At 30.7% G+C, this 21178-nt stretch overlaps 1 protein-coding gene across 3 annotated transcripts in view; it reads left to right on the forward strand.

The window, feature by feature from the left end:
• Nucleotides 1–21178, forward strand: part of LOC105200182 — a 112490-nt gene that overhangs the window by 84900 nt on the left and 6412 nt on the right. For all 3 annotated transcript variants that reach the window (XM_026138081.2, XM_026138082.2, XM_026138080.2), the window contains exons 3-6: nt 8293–8373; nt 12523–12653; nt 12721–12939; nt 16148–16276. In XM_026138081.2, coding sequence (XP_025993866.1) covers nt 8293–8373; nt 12523–12653; nt 12721–12939; nt 16148–16276 — 560 coding nt within the window. The remainder of the gene's footprint in view (nt 1–8292; nt 8374–12522; nt 12654–12720; nt 12940–16147; nt 16277–21178) is intronic.

Below are 21178 nucleotides of genomic sequence, written 5' to 3' on the forward strand. Positions count from 1 at the left end.
TTTAAAGAAAATCGATTTTTTTTCTTTTGAAACGTGCATTGTTGAAATTATTGTACAATATAAAAAATAGAGAAAAATATTCTATTTAAAAGTTAAATGGCTTGAAGAGTACTTTATAATAGTGATAAAAATTTTTTTAAATTTGTTTTTGCACTTTCCCCCGCCACTTTTTTTTTTTTTCAAAATTTCTATTTTTTCTTATAAGCAAAATAAAGCTTATTTTATTACAAATTCAATGATATATGACAAAGTTATGATGCAACCTTCAACATTTTGCCTTTACCATTTTCTATTCAATTTTTCATGAGGAATACGTACGTGCCGGGTATTACGAGTGACCTGAATCACCTTGTATAATATAAAGCATGCGCGCGCGCGTGTGTTTGTATGTGTGTACGTGCACAAGTAGAGGAGAAGAGGCTATTGTCGACAATATGGTTAACCACTATCTCCGTTATTAAGTGACGTATGCTAACAATTGCTTATGGAGTTATTCATTTAGTAGCCCGCTGTTTTTTAGTGATGCTAATATGACAATACATAATATGGGACAATTGTTATAAAGCATTTTTACTTTTGAGCATTTCTAAACTTTGTTAAGGTTCACCTTTAACCTTTAATTACTCATACTTCCTCATTATTTTTAAACTTGAGTATATATTATCACACGAATGTACATACATTTGAGTGTTTTTTGTTATTTATTTTTTTATTCGGTTATACACATTTCGAGTTAAACAAAGTTAAAACAATAACATGGAATTTTATTAATATGGCTTTTATAGCAAAATTTTTATATCAAAATATTTCTTTGATATATCGATTATTATTCTAGAGAGCGGTGTCTAGAAACATTAAGACATCATTTTATGCTTGTTGTTTCATGTTAAACAGGGATAAAATGATATTTTTAACAAAATTTCTAGTGGTATGTCTAAAATTTCTGAACGCAGGAAAATTCTAAAACAGGAAAATTCTAAACAATGGAAAATTAAAAATATATAATTTTGTAACAAGATATTGTGTTACTTTTAAACTAAACTAATTTTTTTTAATTATTTTTATAGTTAGCCATATTACAACCACTTTTTTTCTGCCACCGATTATGCGGGGTGTTAGATTTTTATAAATCACGTCCTAAATAATAAATATCTCATTACTTTGAGCCTAGAATGTATCAAATAGCACTTTGACGAATGTAATCGTTCAATATTTTCAATAGAAAATATTAATTATAAACAAAATTATTCAATAAAATGATAATGGGTGTTATACCTATTACTCTCTTCTCCTCTAGATCTTACATTAAAATATTATTTTTCTTTTTGTTTTACTCAATTACTGGCATGTTGTAGCCAAATTTTTATTACTTGTTCAATATATTTGTTCACCGTGCCGATAGTATGTGCAGCGATAGTTTCTGAAAGAATGTACTTATTGTATATACAATATTAATAAACATAATACTTTAAAGTATTCTATAATTAAAATATGCAAATAAGTCGTGTACTATATAGAAAAAATAAAATCTAGGTGGGATTAAATGATTAATATTATTTGATACGAAATTATATAAATAACACCTAAATATTAACACCTTATTATTAACACCTAAATCAAAATTAGATTTAATATTGTCACTTATTGTATCATTGTCATCATTGTTATCGTGATCCAGTGTTGCCAGGAGATTGAAAAATTGGATAGTGGTGGCATGCCAAAAAAACGGTAGATTTGAAATTTAAAGCAGTAATTTCTTTTAGGAGTTTCATGTAAGTGTGTTATTACACGTGTTGTACGACAAATTTTTTAAACGTGTTAATTTACTGCAGAATAGAAAATTTTTCAAGTTTTTAAAAATTTTCTATCCTGCAGCTAATCAACACGCTTAAAAAATTTTTCGTACAACACGTGTAATAACACCTTAAGACATAAAATTGATAGTTAATAAAAATTATTATATAAATAATACGATTATTAAAACAATTTAATACAAATAAAATCTAAATAAATTCAAATAAATGCAAATAAAAGAAATTATAATTAAAAAATGTTCTCATAGTTCTTGTTTAATCTTTATTTATTCTCACTGAGTATTACAAATTATCATAGTTATAAAATTGATTAACAACAATAAAAATATCCTTTTATATATTAATTAGATATTGATTATAATAAGTATATATTTAATTATGTAATACTTAAAACAATTCAGCATTAATGTTATATCATTGTTACTCTTTATGAGTTTTCTACAATAAGCTATTAGTCAATAACATAAGTTGTAAGCCATAAGAATTGACCAATCACAGTCGAATGTGAAGAGAATATTCGACTGTGATTGATCAATTCTTACGGCTTACAACTTATGACACCGACTAATAATTTATTGTAGAAAGCTCATTACAGTTACGCGTATTTTTTTAAATCTTTAATCTCAGAAGTTTCATAGTCAATATTTCATAGTCTTTATTTCTCTTATACATTTCATTAGAATGTAATTTAAGTAACTCTTTTGTTATAGGCAAGATGTAGCAATTTTTACCATTTAAGTATTCTTTTGTATGTAAAAGTCCAGAAAGAGTAGCAGATAAAATTAAATTTCTTGAATCGGTTTTTATTAAATTAATTTGGAAAAACAGTCTTTCGACATTAACGAAGCAGTGAGAAAAAGAACATAATTGAATAACAAATTTACTGACTTTTCCAAACATTGGCGTACCATTACTACATTTTTCTTTTAATAGTGAAACCCAAAGTTCTTCGCTATTGTCGCTGAAATTCTGGATTTTAATGTTTCTTAATAACCGCCATTCGGAATCTAACTTCTCATAATCCTCTTTTGCTATCAAATTTGGGAAATGTATTTCTAAGGGAATAATCGAAACTGAAATGCTTTTTTTAACATTTTCAGGATTAATCATTTCTAGTTTTAATAACATGTCATTTGTGAAATCAAATCGGATATTGATATGATTGACACTTTCGATTAAAAAATCTAAACAAACATCGTGTTCTAAAAAAATTTCTTGTTCCTTTGTCATTTTGTTATCAGGACGTGACAAAAAAGCACAGTTTTCAGCACCCATAAATGTCCTCTAATTTCATAAAATTATATGGATTCCTATAATCAATTTTTTTCAATTTCACAGTTTAAAATTAAATCTCTGCTTATAAAACAGTCTAGTATATTTTTATATATTCCTATAATTTTAGTTCTTAACTTGTAGATTTGTGGTAAAGTTGATTGCATTTTCCCGAGGGGGAATTCACAACCCAAAATTTTGTACACCAATGCCGATTTTTGGCATTGCTGTAAAACACTGCCGACATTTTTGTACACTGCCGACAATGCTTAATGTTAGTCAATGCCTACAATGCCGTCAATCCTATATTAAAATTAAGGCAATGCCATGCAATTATGAACACTACCGCGTGCCCATTATCATACGCCAATGCCTGCACAAAAATTCTAAAGCTTTCCCGAAGTATTCAAAAATTTTTGTGCTCAACCCCATGATCGAAAAACCGACTCTGAAGTGAGCTCACCACTCCCCAACCACTGATGACAATGCCGTCAATATTATAGGTCACTGCTTACTTTTTTCGGCAGTTCACTGCCGAAATTTTGTACACCAATGCCGGCTGTGAATTTCCCCTCGCATTTTCCTATTTAAATTATTAAATATTTGTAAAATAAATTTTAAAAGCTGCAGAAAAAGTTTTGTCAATGGATCATTCAATTTTTGTAAAATAGTTTTTGCCGCTATTAATCTATCATTTATAACTGCATCTTAAAAATATAATTTTAAAGCGTCATATTGTTCTAATAGTCTTAAAACTACAGACTCAAGTGACAGCCATCTTGTTTGTACAGGGGAAAAATTTTGGGATTGCAGTATCAGTAAATTTTTGAAAATCTTGATAAAACGCAGTTCTTTTGGAACTGCCAGCAATGTAATTGTGCACATCCCTTGCCAAATCTTCCACCCATCTAGGTAATTTTTTGCACGCATGATTTGCACACAAATTAAAATTAGCAGGTACATTTTAGCAAAGAAATAAATTTGTTTTTTGGCCTTAACTTAATCATTACAGAATTATGCTAACCTGCCATTACATTGGCTCCATCAGAGGCAGATCCAATTAAATTTTCTTTGTATGGAATATCATGTATATTAAAGAATTTAATAATTTTTCCGTGAATGTCATCTGCATTTGCATCTTTCATCGAAATTAATGTAAGAAATGAATCTCTTATCCTGGAAAATGAAATACTAATTGTAAGTTGTCAATGTAAGTTTAATATAAGTTACAAAAAAATATGAATGTAATAAATTTAATTGTGTAATTACCTTTCACTATCAAAATATCTAGCAATAAGTCCAAGATGTTTTGTACAACCTTTGTCAGTCGATTCATCGGCGATTAATGAAAAAATAATTGTTTTTAAATATTGCGTTATTAATTGGCGTTGGTATTTACCCAATACATTTTTTATTATCGCTGTACGATGGCATGAATTTTTTTTGCATTTTTGTAATCAGGATAAATTGCTTCAATTAGAGAAGGGAGATAATTTATCAAATTAAATGATAAATTATGTTCTACAATATATGCTACCAAAAATAAATCAGCTTTTTTTTCCATTTATCTTGGTTGACTAAAGATTTGGTTGTGTCAAATAGATTAACTTGTTTTTTTGTCTCTTTGCTTAGACGTTGGTGCATTGCTGTTTCTACATGTCTGTATAGGTTAGGTTAGGTTAGGCCGCCATTGCTGCTTCTCCTTTCTCACCGCGCCGCTTGCCGCGGCTGCCAATGATTTGGCAACGGACGGGCGGTCTCCGCATACGATGGATAGAGAAAATACGCGCTCATTTGACGAACTTTACTAATTTTGATAACTATTGTGAATAATGAAAAATGTTAAAGGACTTTTCTTTTCAGTATGACTTGCTCTTTCAACCCACGAGAGCATAAGTTTTAGTTTTCTGACATCTTGAATATATCTCTATATTCATAACAAAAGAAACTTTAAGTTTTTATACAATAATAAATACAAAATATAAAAAGAATTCCGTACGATTTATATAAAAATATGTTATCAATTAATTGAATTTTTGTCGGAAAACTGTAACATATTAAAAGTAATGAAATTTACCAATGAAATTGTTTTTTTTACTTAAATTGTATGGGGTCCTTTAATATAAAACAATGAGAAAAAACCCTATTTATTACATAAAAAAAATCATTCTATGTATACTTAGGAACATGATTCTTTTACTAAATCTTATTACAATTGCGATTCACAATCATCACATTTGAATGATTGTGATTGATAACACATCTACACAAAAAAAACAAAAGTATCATGTACAAAGATTAGACGTATGTATTCCTATGATTTTGACGTCATGAAACCAAATAAGATTTCAGAATTGCTCCATCAGATCAGGATTTTGGTGTTTAAACTTCTCACGTGGCATGTTCCGTGAGTTCAGATAATTTGTTGATAAGCTTACATAGCGGCACTGGTTGTAGCGGAAAAAAAGGTTGGCGAGAATGGCGAGTTGAGGCTTTCGGTTGTCGTGGGTGGCGAGCGAGATTTGAGAAGTTTTTGTTTCTAATGTGGGATCGCTCTGTAGAGAAAAGAATCCTTTTTCGGGTGTGTCTGCATTGTGAGGCACTGAGAAGAAACACAGAGTTCTCTGCTATACGCCTAATGATTTATACATCCATTCGGACGTGAAGTGAGAGAGAGAGTACTAGGTTCTCGTCTTTAGCCAAAGTCTTACCGATTTGTGTAGCCGTTCAGGCGTGGAGTAAGAGAGAACACGATACAGGTCCTCGTCTCTGATTGCACTTCTGCCGATTCCTACAGTCGTTCGGACAAAATAAGGGAGAACATAGGATTTCTAACTGTACGATTGCCGATTCATACAATCGCTTGGACAATCGGACGTGGGCTGCCGATTGGACGAAGAGAGAGAGAGAGAGAGAGAGAGAGAGAGAGAAAGAGAGAGCCAGGTTCTCGTTAGACATCGACAGAAGTTTACACAAAAGACTATCGAGATAAATCAGAAATTAATAGCATCACTTGACTAAAAAATTGTATTGTATTTTCCCGTTTGTTTTAATTTAGGCATCAGTTTCTTATTTTTTTCCTCTTCTTCAATTTACTTGAGAATACATTTTATTGTGTAAGTTAAGATTAGATTAAGTCTCATCTGACAGTCCGTTGTAATATCAAAGCTGTAAAGACTAACTATTACATTCATATAATACACGAATTTTACCGTTGCGCACGGCATCTAACTGCTGCCCTGCAGTAATTTCCACATGATTAATATAAATATTTCTGTTTGTAATAGCATACAAATAAATAACAGTTATCTACTTTTTGTCAATAAAATTCATAACTTGTTAAGTTAATGTAATTTGTCGAGTTTTAAGTATTTTATGATATAATTTAATATTAGAAATTTTACAACTTGTATTATTCAAATATTTTCTATCAAATGATAAAGGACTTTTCTTCTCAGTATGACTTGCTCTATTAATCCACGAGAGCATAAGTTTTAGTTTTCTGACACCCTGTATATATTGTTGACAAAATTTTAATTTATTTCTGAGATTTAAAATGTGACGAGATTTAAATTTAAAAACAATGTTTAATTTAAATTTTAATAAAAAGTATGCAGTATAAAAATAGTAAAAAGTAAATAAGATATTAATATAAAAAATTTATAAATTATTAGACAAGTAAAATAAATAAATAAAAAACTATGTTCTATACAACTGTATATAAGTTTAGAGAATTTAAAGTTTTAATATTTATTATTACATACAATATTAATTATTAAATAATATAATTTTAAAATCTGTTTAATAACTTGACACTTTAGCATTACCAAAAAATAATGAAAAAGTAACGAATCGTTATTTTTGAAGTAATGGTAACGGTAACGCGTTACGTTATGAAATCCGTAACGAATAACGGTAACGAGTTACTTTTTTACAAAATGTAACGGTAACGGAAACGCGTTACTTTTGTAAGGTAACGTTACCAACCCTGCATTTATCGCATTCATTCTTATGTCAATTCCTTTCATTGCTTTTTTTATCTAGCAGCGACAAGTATTTTTGTAGTTTAAAAACTTTATTTTAATAAAATTTTATATTTTTGTTTCCTCTTTAATTCTTTCAGATTAAATGTTATATGTATATTCCATTGAACCTTTTATTAATGAAATACATTTATTTGTGTTAGAACAGATTTTTTATTGAAAATACACAGATAGTATAATTTGAATTTTATTTAAAAAAAATTAAAGATACTACTTGGGTTTTATTAAAAAAATAAAAATATTGTCACTTCTATTTTATTTGTTAAAAATAATACAGCAGTTATTTCAAAGAGCAATATATTTTCCTTGTAATTGGTGCAAAGATTTCATACATTTTTTAGAAAAATACATTTAGATTGGATTAAATTAAAATATTTATTTTTAAGTAAATACCATTTAGGTTGGAATAGTAAGACTTTTCAATGATAATATAGAAAGATACTATTATTTAAGTTTTGTATAGAAATTATAGAGAGTATCACATGGTTTAGAATAAGAAAATTTTTCAATGAAGATTCAAAAATAGTACCATTTGGGTTTTGTAGAAAAAAATAAAAATTTGAGGGGTACACACACACACACACACACACACACACACACACACATACACATGCGCGCGCGCCCTGCGCCCTTTTTATCTATTTTTGAAAAGGTAACTTTGTACTAATACATATCCGAAATATTCTTACTGATACATATTCCAGAATATTGCAGAAACATATTATTTTAACAAACATAAGAATATTGCTGTAATATTGTACTATATTTTATAAAATATTGCAAATTTCAAAGTAATATTGCTGCAATACTGCTTCAATATTTTGTGTAAGCCGTAGGAAAAGAATTATAGGATAAATAAAAAATAGAAACAGATAACTAAAAATCAAATGGTAATCATGCATATTAAGAGACATCGTGATAACTTTGGCTTTAACATATGTTATAAAAGTAAGAGGATACAAGATCGGCAATTAATTTATAAAAAAAAGTTTCCTAGATCAGTATCCTTGCTTTTACATATGTCAAGGTCAAGGTCATCGGCGCGATGTCTCTTAATATGTATAATTACCAAACAAATTTTATTAACTATAAGATAAAATTATACTAACAAAACCTCGCCGATTTCAATTATATAATAATTTGTATAAAAATAAAATTTACAGATGTAACGAGCTTAATTATACCAGAAGAGCTTCCAACAATATTATCATTGATATATTCCAATATTCCTCCAATTAAGAAAGTTAAGTACACTTAAATATACTGTAGAATAAGATTGTTAAGAATTTTATCTCACAACATAATCTTTGTTAACTTCCACCACGCCAAAAAATTAAAGGATTTTTTTATCCTACAAAAACAAGCAAGTTTCAAAAGAGTGTAACTTTATCAAAAATAAGTTAAATAAAATTGAAAAAATCACAGTCGTTTAATCTTGGGTCCGATTGAATTGATTCAGGATTATAAAATTATATTAAGGTTATAGCCAATCAACAATATTTTTAAAAATATTCTTAAAACAATTAAAAAATATTTTACAATACATTTTTAGAAATGTTAAAAATGATAGGTTTAATTCCCCTTTTTCGTTAAAAGAATGTTTATTTTAATGATAAGAAAAATATTTTTTAACATTTAGAAAATGTTTATTTTAACATTTAAAGAAAATCTGTTTTTTTTTAATATTACATAAATGTTTTTTAACAATTTTAAAAATAAATATTGTGTTAAAATATTTTTTTATGAGCATCGCATTCAAATATACACACACATATATATACATACATATATATATATATATATATGTGTGTATGTATATAAGCCTAATATATATATATATATAAAATAGCCTAATATATATATATATATATACATATATATATATATATATATATATATATATATATGTATATATACCGGGTGTCCCAGACCACCCGTCCCACCCGATTTTTTCGTAAACGCGACATTTTAAAGAAAAATGTTTCAGACAAAAGTTGTAGGGTTTTAAAAGATCTATTTACTGATTTTATCAGTTTGACCTTGGATGGCGTCGCCAAGGTCAGATCAAAATAACATTAACTTTTTTAAATAGGACACCTCATTTTTGGTTCCAGAATCTAATAGCTGGTGTCAAGACCTTTCCAAAACACTATAAGAAAGTTTATTTTTGTTCAGTACTTTCCGAGTTGTGAGGCTTGAAAGTTACGGTGTACTGTAACCTTCAAGCGTCATAACTCGGAAAGTCCTTAACCAAAATAAACTTATTTATAGTGTTTTGGAAAGCTCTCGAAATCGACTACAAGAAAATGCAATGAAAAATATAAGCAGAGGACACCGACTTCGCCCATGGTATCACGTCGAATAATGCTTTCTCTCTCGACCCAGCGTCGAGCGAGGATGCACTATCGTAAAGCCCCCCACCACTTTCCGCCCGCACCCCGATCGTCGCCGCGCAGCCTAGACACACGTACGAGCGCGGCTCCGCGTGTGTGCGGCAGCCGAGCGCTAGCGTCGAGAGACACCATTTCTGCCGGTGCGTGTACCTATAGTCCTACGCGTAGAGTTTTGAAGATACCTAATTACCGAGATCTCTAACATTCGGTACAGCTCTATGATGCCGTTTATTCTTGATTTATTAATATTAATCTTCATTTAATGTTGATTATTGTAGCAATAAAGTAATTTTCACGAAAAAGCACCCTTACATACCACTCCTAAAAGTCATTGCTTAGAATTCATAATATTACGCAACTCGTCACCAATTCACGTTTTCTAATAAGCAACCCGGTCGTAAGCGTAATTTGTAGTTATGCCTTACCCGAACGAAAAAGCTGCGTTAATGATGTCAGTTTTGGGTAGAGCTGGAAGTTTTCGAGCAGCTGAAATAATGTGGCGAAATGAATATCCCGATCATACACCACATTCGCGCAAAGTTTTCAGTCGCTTACAACGTCGAATAATTGTAAAAGATATTGTTCAGCCGGATCATAATAAGGGAAGGCAAATTCATCGATCAATTCGTTCAGTAAGAGCACCTGATGTAATTGCATCTGCCTTTGTAACCCCGAATGATTCTTTAAAGCGACGAGCAAGAGATAGTGGAATAAGTCGAAGCACGATCAGTCGAATTTTTCGTGAAAATTCATTCCATCCATATCGAATGTCACTTCACCAGGCCATGACATTGAACGATCATAGACAAAGACTGATATTCTGTAATTGGATTACTCAACAATTACCTAATTTCCATAGAAGTATTTTATTTTCTGATGAGTGCACCTTTAAAAGTGACGGCGAAATAAACACACATAATTTTCGTTATTGGGCACAAGAGAATCCACATTGGTATCGAGAAATGGATCATCAACGTATCTGGAAAGTCAATGTTTGGTGCGGAATTGTTGATACGCATATCGTGGGACCATTTTTCTTTCAAGAGAATTTAAACCGTTTTTTATACGCCGATTTACTCGAAAACGAACTTCCACGTTTACTTGAAGATATTCCACTCCAATTACGTCTAAATATGTGGTTTCAACAGGATGGATGTCCCGCCCACACGTCTGTCATTGCTCGTCATCAACTGAACCGCATATTTCGCGGCCGATGGATAGGTAAACATGGTCCACATAATTGGCCACCACGATCACCGGACCTTACAATTTTAGATTATTATTTGTGGGGACGAATAAAAGACCTTGTATACCGCGAACGACCTACGACTGCAGAAGATATGAAAAACAGAATTCGACAAGTCATTCAGTCTCTAGATACTGACGAAATTCGTCGGGCGACGGATGATTTCCAAAGTAGGGTAACAGCCTGTATAAATGCACGTGGTGGACATTTTGAACATCGAGACTGAACAACATGCATATGCACAAAGGTGACGGCAAGGGGAACCACCTTATGAAAGCACCCCGACAAAGGTGACGGCGAGGGGAACCACCTTAAAAAAGCACCCCGATAAGGTGTAAGTACGATCTTGTTACCTACACGTGGTACACCTTAGGTAACGCTAATACCTACAGGCGGCACCGATTATTTCGTTTTTACATTTTAAAAATGTTACTTTGACTTATACCTTTATGCCCAAGATCGATCTCAAGGTCGAATTCAAGATCATCATCAGGTTGATCCCTCGAAATCATGCAAATTTTGTCTGAGCCATTTTTTTGTACAAGCACATCCCTACGTTTTAAAAGGGTGGGACGGGTGGTCTGAAACAGGTATATTTTTCATTGCATTTTCTTGTAGTCGATTTCGAGAGCTTTCCAAAACACTATAAATAAGTTTATTTTGGTTAAGGACTTTCCGAGTTATGACGCTTGAAGGTAACAGTACACCGTAACTTTCAAGCCTCACAACTCGGAAAGTACTGAACAAAAATAAACTTTCTTATAGTGTTTTGGAAAGGTCTTGACACCAGCTATTAGATTCTGGAACCAAAAATGAGGTGTCCTATTTAAAAAAGTTAATGTTATTTTGATCTGACCTTGGCGACGCCATCCAAGGTCAAACTGATAAAATCAGTAAATAGATCTTTTAAAACCCTACAACTTTTGTCTGAAACATTTTTCTTTAAAATGTCGCGTTTACGAAAAAATCGGGTGGGACGGGTGGTCTGGGACACCCGGTATATATATGTATATATATATATGTATATATATATGTATATATATTAGGCTATTTTCAAATGACTGTAGCTCAGCAAAAAATCACTGCAGATAACAAATGAAAAAAGCTTTTTTGAAGCTTAATGTTTCAGTTGTAACGCTGAATCGACAGATTTTTAAAGTTTTTTTAACTTCCTTGTTTTATGCAGTAACAAAGCACACCTTGTTGTTTTCTTCAAAATTTTGTATTTTTGACACTTTGCAACTCGACAAAAAAATTTTTTCAAATAATTCAAACAAAGCTTTATAAATTACAACATTTTGCCTACAAAATGTTTTTTATAAAATTTTTGTAAAACACACACACACACACAAATACATACCTTTCTCTCTGCCACTTACCTTGTACAGATTCAACCCTTTTTACTGTTACAACTTATATGAATTTCACGATCGTGGAGAAGTAGCATAAAGACCCCTCATGTTCCTATGTGACAAATTTACGTCAAGAAATACACGAAGTTTGCTTTTTCCTTAAAGCAGAGAGAAAGAGAGAGAAAAAGGTGTGCGTGCGTGAATGCGTGCGTGTGTGTATATATCAAGGTTAAGGTGATAGGAACTGAATTCCCTATATCACATAATTGTCAATATTTTTTAGATTATTTTATTATGAACATTGACAAAGCTACACTCTAAAACTTGTCTACTTTTAAAATGCAAAAGATGATTTTTGGGTCAATTTTTGGGCGTAAGGTATATAAATTTTAAATTCCACAGGAACCGATTCTAGACTTGGCGTGGGTTTTCGATTAGGTGAACACGCGGATTTTCAGATTCTTATTGAACTGGGACCTCAAACAGAAACAGATCCGATAGGCACATCCAATGATGCTAAGAGGCGAAGAGATGTAAGAATTTATAATTTTTATAATAAACTGTTATTTTTTTATAATAAAAGAATTTTTTTATGAATAGGCAACGTTTAGTGCTGCGATGAAGGGACAACTAGGACCATTGGCACAAGCGGTGGCCAAATATCAATTAGAACGTGGAATCCAAAAGGAAATGGATAAATTGAAAGCAATGGAGGAAAAACTTAAGAAGGATCAAATGGAGAATACAAAAGATCAAAAGGAGAATACTAAAGATCAAAAGAATGCAAAAGATCAAAAAGAAAATACAAAAGACAAAGATGTAAATAGAAACTTTTAATTCCTACTGCAATATTTTTTTACATAGAAATATTGTTACAGCTTTTAAAAATACTTTATAAAATATTTCAATCCTGCAAAATAATATTCTTGCAATGTGGCAGCAATATTTCGTGTTATAAGCGTGATTTTTAAATTTTCAAATTTTAAGTAACTTAATAAATAAAAGAAAAGAGTCAATATGACTTTTTATGTGCTTTTCCCTGATTTCATTTAATAATTTCTTTTTTCACTTTCTGATGATTTTAATGAATAAAAAGATGCGTTATTTGAGTCCGGACAAAAAATGTTTTATGAATAGACTAACCATAATATGCTAACAGTATATTATTTTATTTGTCTAATAAAGAAATGAACTAGTTATAAATTTATTTTATAACAAGTGCATCATAGCATATTTTACCTATATAAATATTTTGTACATGTCATTCACATAAGCAATTTACATATATTTGAGCTATTTTTACATTTCATATTGTTTTACATTTCAAATTAGGCTTATTTGACGCATTTTCATATGAAACTAACTAATCTGGCAGAAAAAAATGTTGCTCTGCCACGCGAACCGAGATATCAAGCACTAAAGTTAAGGCGATGCTGGACTGACGGTGAAACTCACTCGACGTCGGTACTTCAGATTACTGCAGATTTTTTTTCTACGAACTGTGGGTCGCGCATGAGGCAAAGAGTAAAGGGAATAGGCTAGCGCTTTTTGTTAAACACACTCATCTTTCCTTGTTCTTTTGACTTAGCGCCTCTAATGCAGGATTTCTGAACTACCATGAATGCAATTTATGCTCTTCGCATCAATATATGTAAAAATTACATAAACAAATTTTATTCAGGCTTTTCTCTTATACTAGAACTTCTAGGATCATTCTGTAAGCGTCTTATTGTTTTTTCATTTATTCTACTTGCCGTACACTACTTATTTTATACATACCAAATCTAAAACTTTTATATGGGGCACACGTTGTCACGAGTCGGCTGCAGATGCCGATAATTAAATTATAATTTTTTAATCAACTTTTGTTTTTTGTATTGAATTATAGTTTCCGGCAAATATTTTTGTCACTACTTTAATCGTGTAAAGGATTTTGAGATTAATAAAGCCAATGAAGAGAAAAGCCGGAATAAAAATAAGCACATATACAGGGTGTCAGGTAACTGCCGCTCCTGGTTTCGTGGATTGATAGATCAAGTAAAACTGAGCAGAAAAGTTCTTTACCATTTTTTAATATTTGTCATAGTTAACGAAAAAAAAATTAATAAAGTTTGCGAATAAGCGCGTATCACCACGCGCAAGGACCGCCCGCCGGTCGCCAAGACGTAGGAAGCCGCGGCTGTAAGCGCGGCGCGCGAGGAGGGAAAAGCAGCAGTAGCTCAGGGGCGTAGCTTACAGCCTCGGCTGCCTACGTCTTGGCGACCGGCGGTCCTTGCGCGTGGTGATACGCACTTATTCGCAAACTTTATTAATTTTTTTTTTTGTTAACTATGGCAAATATTAAAAAATGGTAAACTTTTCTGCTCAGTTTTATTTGATCTATCAACCCACAAAACCAAGGGCGGCAGTTACCTGACACCCTGTATATATATGTTGTCTAGCATCGCCTTAAGAATGTTCACCGAAGTCGCGATTTGGATGGGTGATCGCTTAGGAATTTCCGAAAAAAATTTCTAAAAATGAAATCTTTTTGCAAAATTTTTTTTAAATATTACAAAAATATTGTTTTACTCATGTAGATTCTACTTGGATGATCCACATGAAAAAAAACGTGAATTCCACGTACCCATTTTCATTGGGTTACTTCGACGTTGAAACAATAATTAAATAGTCATAGATATTTGTTATGTTTTCGACGTCGAATCGACCAAAATTTCGACATTCGGTTTTCGACGTTGATTCAACGTCGTATGAACTAGACATTTCTGACTTGGTTTACCTTTATAATTATAAATAAAACTTTACTTAAATATGTATTATATTTTTGTTCACGCACTAAGGCTATTAGAAAATAAAATAGATTATTTAAGAGAAGATGCTAAAGTAACGGAAGAATTTCCTCGATGTCGGTACTACAGATTATTTTTCGAGCAAGATTAAACTATTGCTCTTTGTCCCTCGCATAGATATTTTGTCTTTGTTCTTCGATTATATCGCAATCGGCGAAAAGATTTATCAACTACTGTTGAATACCATTACTGCTCTGTTTATGATAATTCAGCTTCGCTAAGTGAAATATGCATGCGGTAAAAACATTAGGATATTTATTCAATGTGCATCTTTTAGGCGTAATTTCACATGGTCAGTGTTATTCATGCGTGTATTCTGAATGATGCACTACTCTCGCTTTGTACATACTACATAACTTTTGTATTGAGATAAATTTAATCTCAGATGACGGTTATATAAGTGAATTTTTAATGATTTATGAACTTTTTGTTCAATTTTCTTGTAAAATTTATCTAAGCACCTCTACTTTTTACGCGTATTTCAATTCTGTAAAAAGTTTTTGTGATTCTGTAACGCCATCGAAGATATTTAGATGTTGTAAATATCGATTATTTGCTTTACTTTAGCATCCTCTTAATAGAAATCAGGAGTAAATTAAATATATTTTTATTAACCATTTTCTACTTTTTATTTATTATGAATTGGTACTATTAAAATAATAAAATTATATATATACAGGATGTCAGGTAACTACCGCCCGTGGTTTCGTGGATTGATAAATCAAGTAAAATTGAGCAGAAAAGTCCTTTACCATTTTTTAATATTTGCTATAGTTAACGAAAAAAAAATTAATAAAGTCTGCGAATAAGCGCGTATCACCGCGCGCAAGGACCGCCCGCCGGTCGCCGAGACGTAGGCAGCTGTGGCTGTAGGCGCGGCGCTGTACGGTGAGGAGGGAAAAACACGAAACCACGAAACCACAGGCGGTAGTTACCTGACACCCTGTATATATATATATATATATATATATATAAATTATTAAGTTGAAATACATATATATATACATATATATATATATATATATATATATGTAGTGAAACTTAATAATTTCATTATTTTTTTAAAAATAATGAAATTAATTCTTCACAAAAATTCTGAAGTATTAAATTCACCTCTGTATACATACATTATATAAAAAATTTCTGATTAATATTAGAAAACATTTTAATTTTCTTAGATTGTTCCCAGCGAATGGTTAACAAAGTGGAGGAAGGAGATATCGCAAATGCTGAAAGACGACACGTCATTAAGTTCTGCTCAAAATGGAAATGATAAAATAGTCCAACAAAGAATAGAAAAACCACAGGTAAGATCAGTATTTGAAGATGAATAGGAAAAATTAAAAATTATAATATTAAAAAAAACTAATGAGAGTTAGGTGCGATTATTGATGCACGGTTACAATTTTTTTTACCAAAAATTTTATTTGCAACTTTTTGACACTTTTTGGTAAAAATCACAAACTTTATTGAACATAATAAATTAAATTAGGACGTATCAATTTACTTTGGACTTATCTTGGAGCCAGCATAACAATATTGCGGAAATATATGTCAGCGTTTATTTGTTCTTGGTCTAAGATAGTTGAGTCATTAACGAGTTACTAACAAGGAAAGGCTCCCACTTTTAATACGTTGTAGCACAGATAAAGAGAAGAGACACGTATTATTTTATGGCCATTTTCACTTTTAAAGAGTGAAACATCCTTTTGAAGAAAATCAGTTTTTTTTAAGCGTACATTGGGGAAACTATAAGAGAAAAATGTTCTAATTAAAAGTTAAATGGCTCGAAGAATACTTTATAACAGTGATGAAAAAAACTTTTTTTTAATTTTTCTACATTTTCCCCCATTACTTACCCATTTTCTTCAAAATTTTTATTTCTTTTTATAAGCAAAATAAAGCTTAGTTTATAACAAATTCAATGATATATGATAAAGTTATGTTGCAACATTTTCATTTTCCAAAAATAATTAAAAACCACTCCATAATGCATAGTACACGCACCCGTCCGTGTACTATAGAAGTGCACCCCTTTAATTTTGACAAACGTTTAATATGTCATAGTACAGATAAAAATAAGAGACATGTATTTTTTATACCCGTTTTTACTTTTAGAGGGTGAAATACCTCTTTAAAGAAAATCGGTTTTTTTTCAAAGCGTACATTGTCAAAACTATAAGAAATAGAAAAAAATGTTTTAATTAAGATAAATGGCTTAAAGAGTACTTTATGACAGTGATAAAAAAATTTTTTTTTAATTTTTTTATATATTTTCTCTCACCAGTGACAAAATAACTTCTTTTTATTACTGTTATAAAGTACTGTTCAAGCGATTTAACTCTCAATTAAAACATTTTTCTCTGTCTCTTATAGTTTCGATATACGCTTGGCAACAAAAAAACCGATTTTTTTCAAAGAGGTGTTTTGCCCCCTAAAAGTGAAAACGGGCGCGTATAAAAAAAATACGTGTCTCTTATTTTTATTTGTACTACAACATATTAAAAACTTGTAAAAATTGGAGGTGGACACTTTGGAGCCTTTCCTTGTAAATCCAAAATGGTTTTAGAGGTTTTTTAACTTTATTCGAATGACATTTGATTTTGCACCAAAACACATCCATAAAATTGAAGAAGCTGTCATCTATGATCACTTTGAGTATTACTTTTTTGATTTTTGACTTTCGTCTAATATAATTTACAGTCGTGCTTAATTTGGCATCATATACAGGGTGTCCCAGACCGTTGTATACTAGGTTGTTCAATAAGTTTTATTGTTTGATAAGAAAAACACGATTTTATCGTTTGAAATACATTTTATTATTCAATGTAATTTCCCTGCACTTGTTCTAGTTATCTTCTAATTTATAAATTCATCAGGGATGGAATCTATATATGGATTTCATCCCTAAAGTGAAAATCTGGAAGACTGTCAAAATACGCTTCCAGGGTTGCTATTACCTCTTTATTCGATGAAAATTCCAACGCATGAATTTTTTGAAATGTGAGAACAGCCAAAAGTTAGAGAAAATTAAATCTGGCAAATATGGTGGATGTTGCAACAATTCGTACTTTAATTTGCTTTAATTCGAATGTGTTTTTGTTCCATTGTTAGCAAATGCGGCACTCATTGTGCACACAGCTTTCTGAAACCCAAAATTTCAGCCAAAATATTGCTCACACTGCCTAATGAGATGCCTGGGCTTTTATTAAATTTCTCTCGGTTAATCGACGATTTTCCAAAATCATATCCTGTATTTTTGCTACGATTTCTGGTGTTGATGCACTTTTTTCCTTCACGTGCATCGTCTTCAAGACTTATACGATCACATTTAAATTTAGCAATCCATCTTTCTACTGTTCTACTTGAAGATAAAGAGTCCTTATACACTTTTAACAATCGTTCAAGAATTTGTTTGGTGTTACACCTTTCAAAACTAAGATGTTTATCACTGCACGATTTTTAATATTTTCCATTGTCAAAAAATACTGTGACACGTCAACTTTGAACAATAAGTGAATGAGTTGTCAGATCTACATGAAACTTCACACGTGTTCATAAAAAAATAGTACCATTTTTAGAAAAACAAAATGGCAAACCTAATAGCGCCATTTCTTATCGAACGACAAAACTTATTAAACAACCTAGTACAGATTGTTACGATGAGGAATAAGGAATTAAGATAAATCAAAAGATCTAATACCATTTTGCGATTTTGCGATACAATAATTTTTGAGTTATAAAATAATACAAGATTATCTTTAAAAAAAAGTTAAAAAAAGCGCCTATCTGTGTGTGCGCGTCTAAAATCTTTATTTTTTCAATTAAAATGATATATATTAATATTTTCTACAAAATCTCTCATTCTAACCTAAATGATATTTACTTAAAATAAATATCTTAAAATTGTGTAATCTAATAAAAATGATATGTGTTTGTTCAAAAAAATGTATGAAATTTTTAAAGTGCGCCTATTATATTTAATTACATTTAATTTTAATACATTTCAATGGAATATATAACATTTGATTTAAAAAAATTAAAGAGGAAACAGTACAAAATGAGAAAATTTTATTGAAAAAAATATTTTTAATCCACAAAAACACGCTGCTAGATAGGAAAAGCAATGAGAAAAATTCAATAATTTCTATTCAAAACCTAATTGCTACTATCTCTCTATTATCATTGAAAATCTTCCAATCCAAGTGCACGAAAAAAAATGACTTAGAAGTAGTAGCTAAATATCAATAGTTGGTTCGAATTTTTCTATCAGTGCTAAAAATTGGTTATTAAAGATAAAATATATTTGCAGCAAGATACAATTTTATTAGCTAAAATGAAATATGTGCTTTAACACGTGTAGCTAAAAAAATGGCAGCTATTCCTCAATATCTTAGGCGCATGAAACTATATACGCATTCAAAGCGCAACTGTTTATTGGAATGCTGCGCGCTGCCACAGTATCACTGATTATGAGTGCCACGTATATTTTGTACCGCGTATATGTGTGTTGTTTTCTTTACGTTTTTAGTTCCTTCATGGTTTCACGTTTCACTTGTGTTGTGAGTTTATCAAGCTCTAAAAGTCTAAAATATGGATAATGTATCCGAACTATTACATACCTGGGGTGTTTTAGACGCCGTAATAAAAAGATTTAAACATAGGTATATGCCTAACCTATAATTATTTATGATATCAAATCAAAATCTAATTTACGACAGTGAATCAATCTTTTTTATACTTTATCTCTGTAACATGATTATAGTTTTATGAGCTTTATACGATTATTTTTACAATAAAATGAAATGTGAGGTTAAAGTTTATTTGAGTTACGCTTACTTTATGATTTTGCGGAAATCTTTTAAAGTAATATTATTTTATATTTTAATTTATATTATAAGAATAATCGTATAACGACCATATAATCATATTTATGATATAAAGATAAAATACAAGAAAGATTGCTTCTCCATGGTTATAGCGACATTCGAGTGATATTGGCCAAACACAAACTGGCAAAATAAATTGAACGTGTAAACTTTTCATAAGACAAAATATGCTTTTTAGAAAATAATTTTATGTCTTAAAATTATTGGCGATCTGTGTGTACCGTCATCATTCACTGAGTTTATGATTAAAGTTGAACGACAGCTCAATCTTGCGCTTTTGTTCCAGCTCTCAAAATTTTGATGCTACTTATTATATAAAAATGAAAGTTTTTATCTTTTTAGAAAATCAAATTACTTCCTTATCAAATTTGATAACTGAAGTAGCTAAAATCACGTAGGTTAAAGCATACATATCCTCTACTAAAATTTTTAGTCTTTTTGCAAATATTATTAGCTTCTACTGCAAAGAAAAAATAGCGTAATGGATTCAGCTAAACGTTATTTGATTCTAGCAGCCAATATTTCTTATTGTAGTTGCTACATTTTAATAACTAATAAATGTAGCTCTGACAGCAACAATATTAGCTGTCCCTATTTTAAAGACACATCTTAGCTGCTACAGCTAAATTTTAGCTTTGTTGGCTAATCTTTTCTCTGCGTGTAGTTACAAACAGATACTGAATGCCTGCATCATGCGTATTTCTCGTTATTAGATAAATTGCAATAGAATTATTTGCTCAGTAGTTTAATTGTAATAGTTAACTCACTACTAATTTACTTGTATTCTCATCTTTACTTATTTATTTATATTTTTTCTGACTCTTGATTGTAATAGTTGACTCGCCGCTAATTATTTTTATTATAGTTCTATTTATTTACTTATATTTTTAATTGACATGATTTGTGACTTTTTTAATTGTAATAGTTGACTCGCCGCTGATTGTTTTAATCTCTATTTCTATTTATTTATTTATATTTTTATTTAATTATTGACATTTAAATTATATTAGTAGACTCGCCGTTAATTTTATTTATTTACGACTTATTTCCCCTTTCATATGTATGTATTTATTTACTATTCTTTCCGTGTTAGCGGTTTAAGTAAAACGTTATAATTCGAGCAACTCGATCTAGTCAGTATCAAAAAGCGCAATCGCGACTTGCACTTGTTTTCTTTTTCTTTTTTTTCTCATTTCTGAATCTCTCTGAACGAACGAAGCGAGAGAGACCGAGCCTATTTTACGCGAGTCAACTAGTTCAAGCATAACGAGATTATCAGATCTCAACAACGGCTGAACCGATCAAGTTCAAAGTCGTCTC

Source organism: Solenopsis invicta, chromosome 14, assembly GCF_016802725.1.
Source record: "Solenopsis invicta isolate M01_SB chromosome 14, UNIL_Sinv_3.0, whole genome shotgun sequence".
Taxonomy (NCBI): domain Eukaryota; kingdom Metazoa; phylum Arthropoda; class Insecta; order Hymenoptera; family Formicidae; genus Solenopsis; species Solenopsis invicta.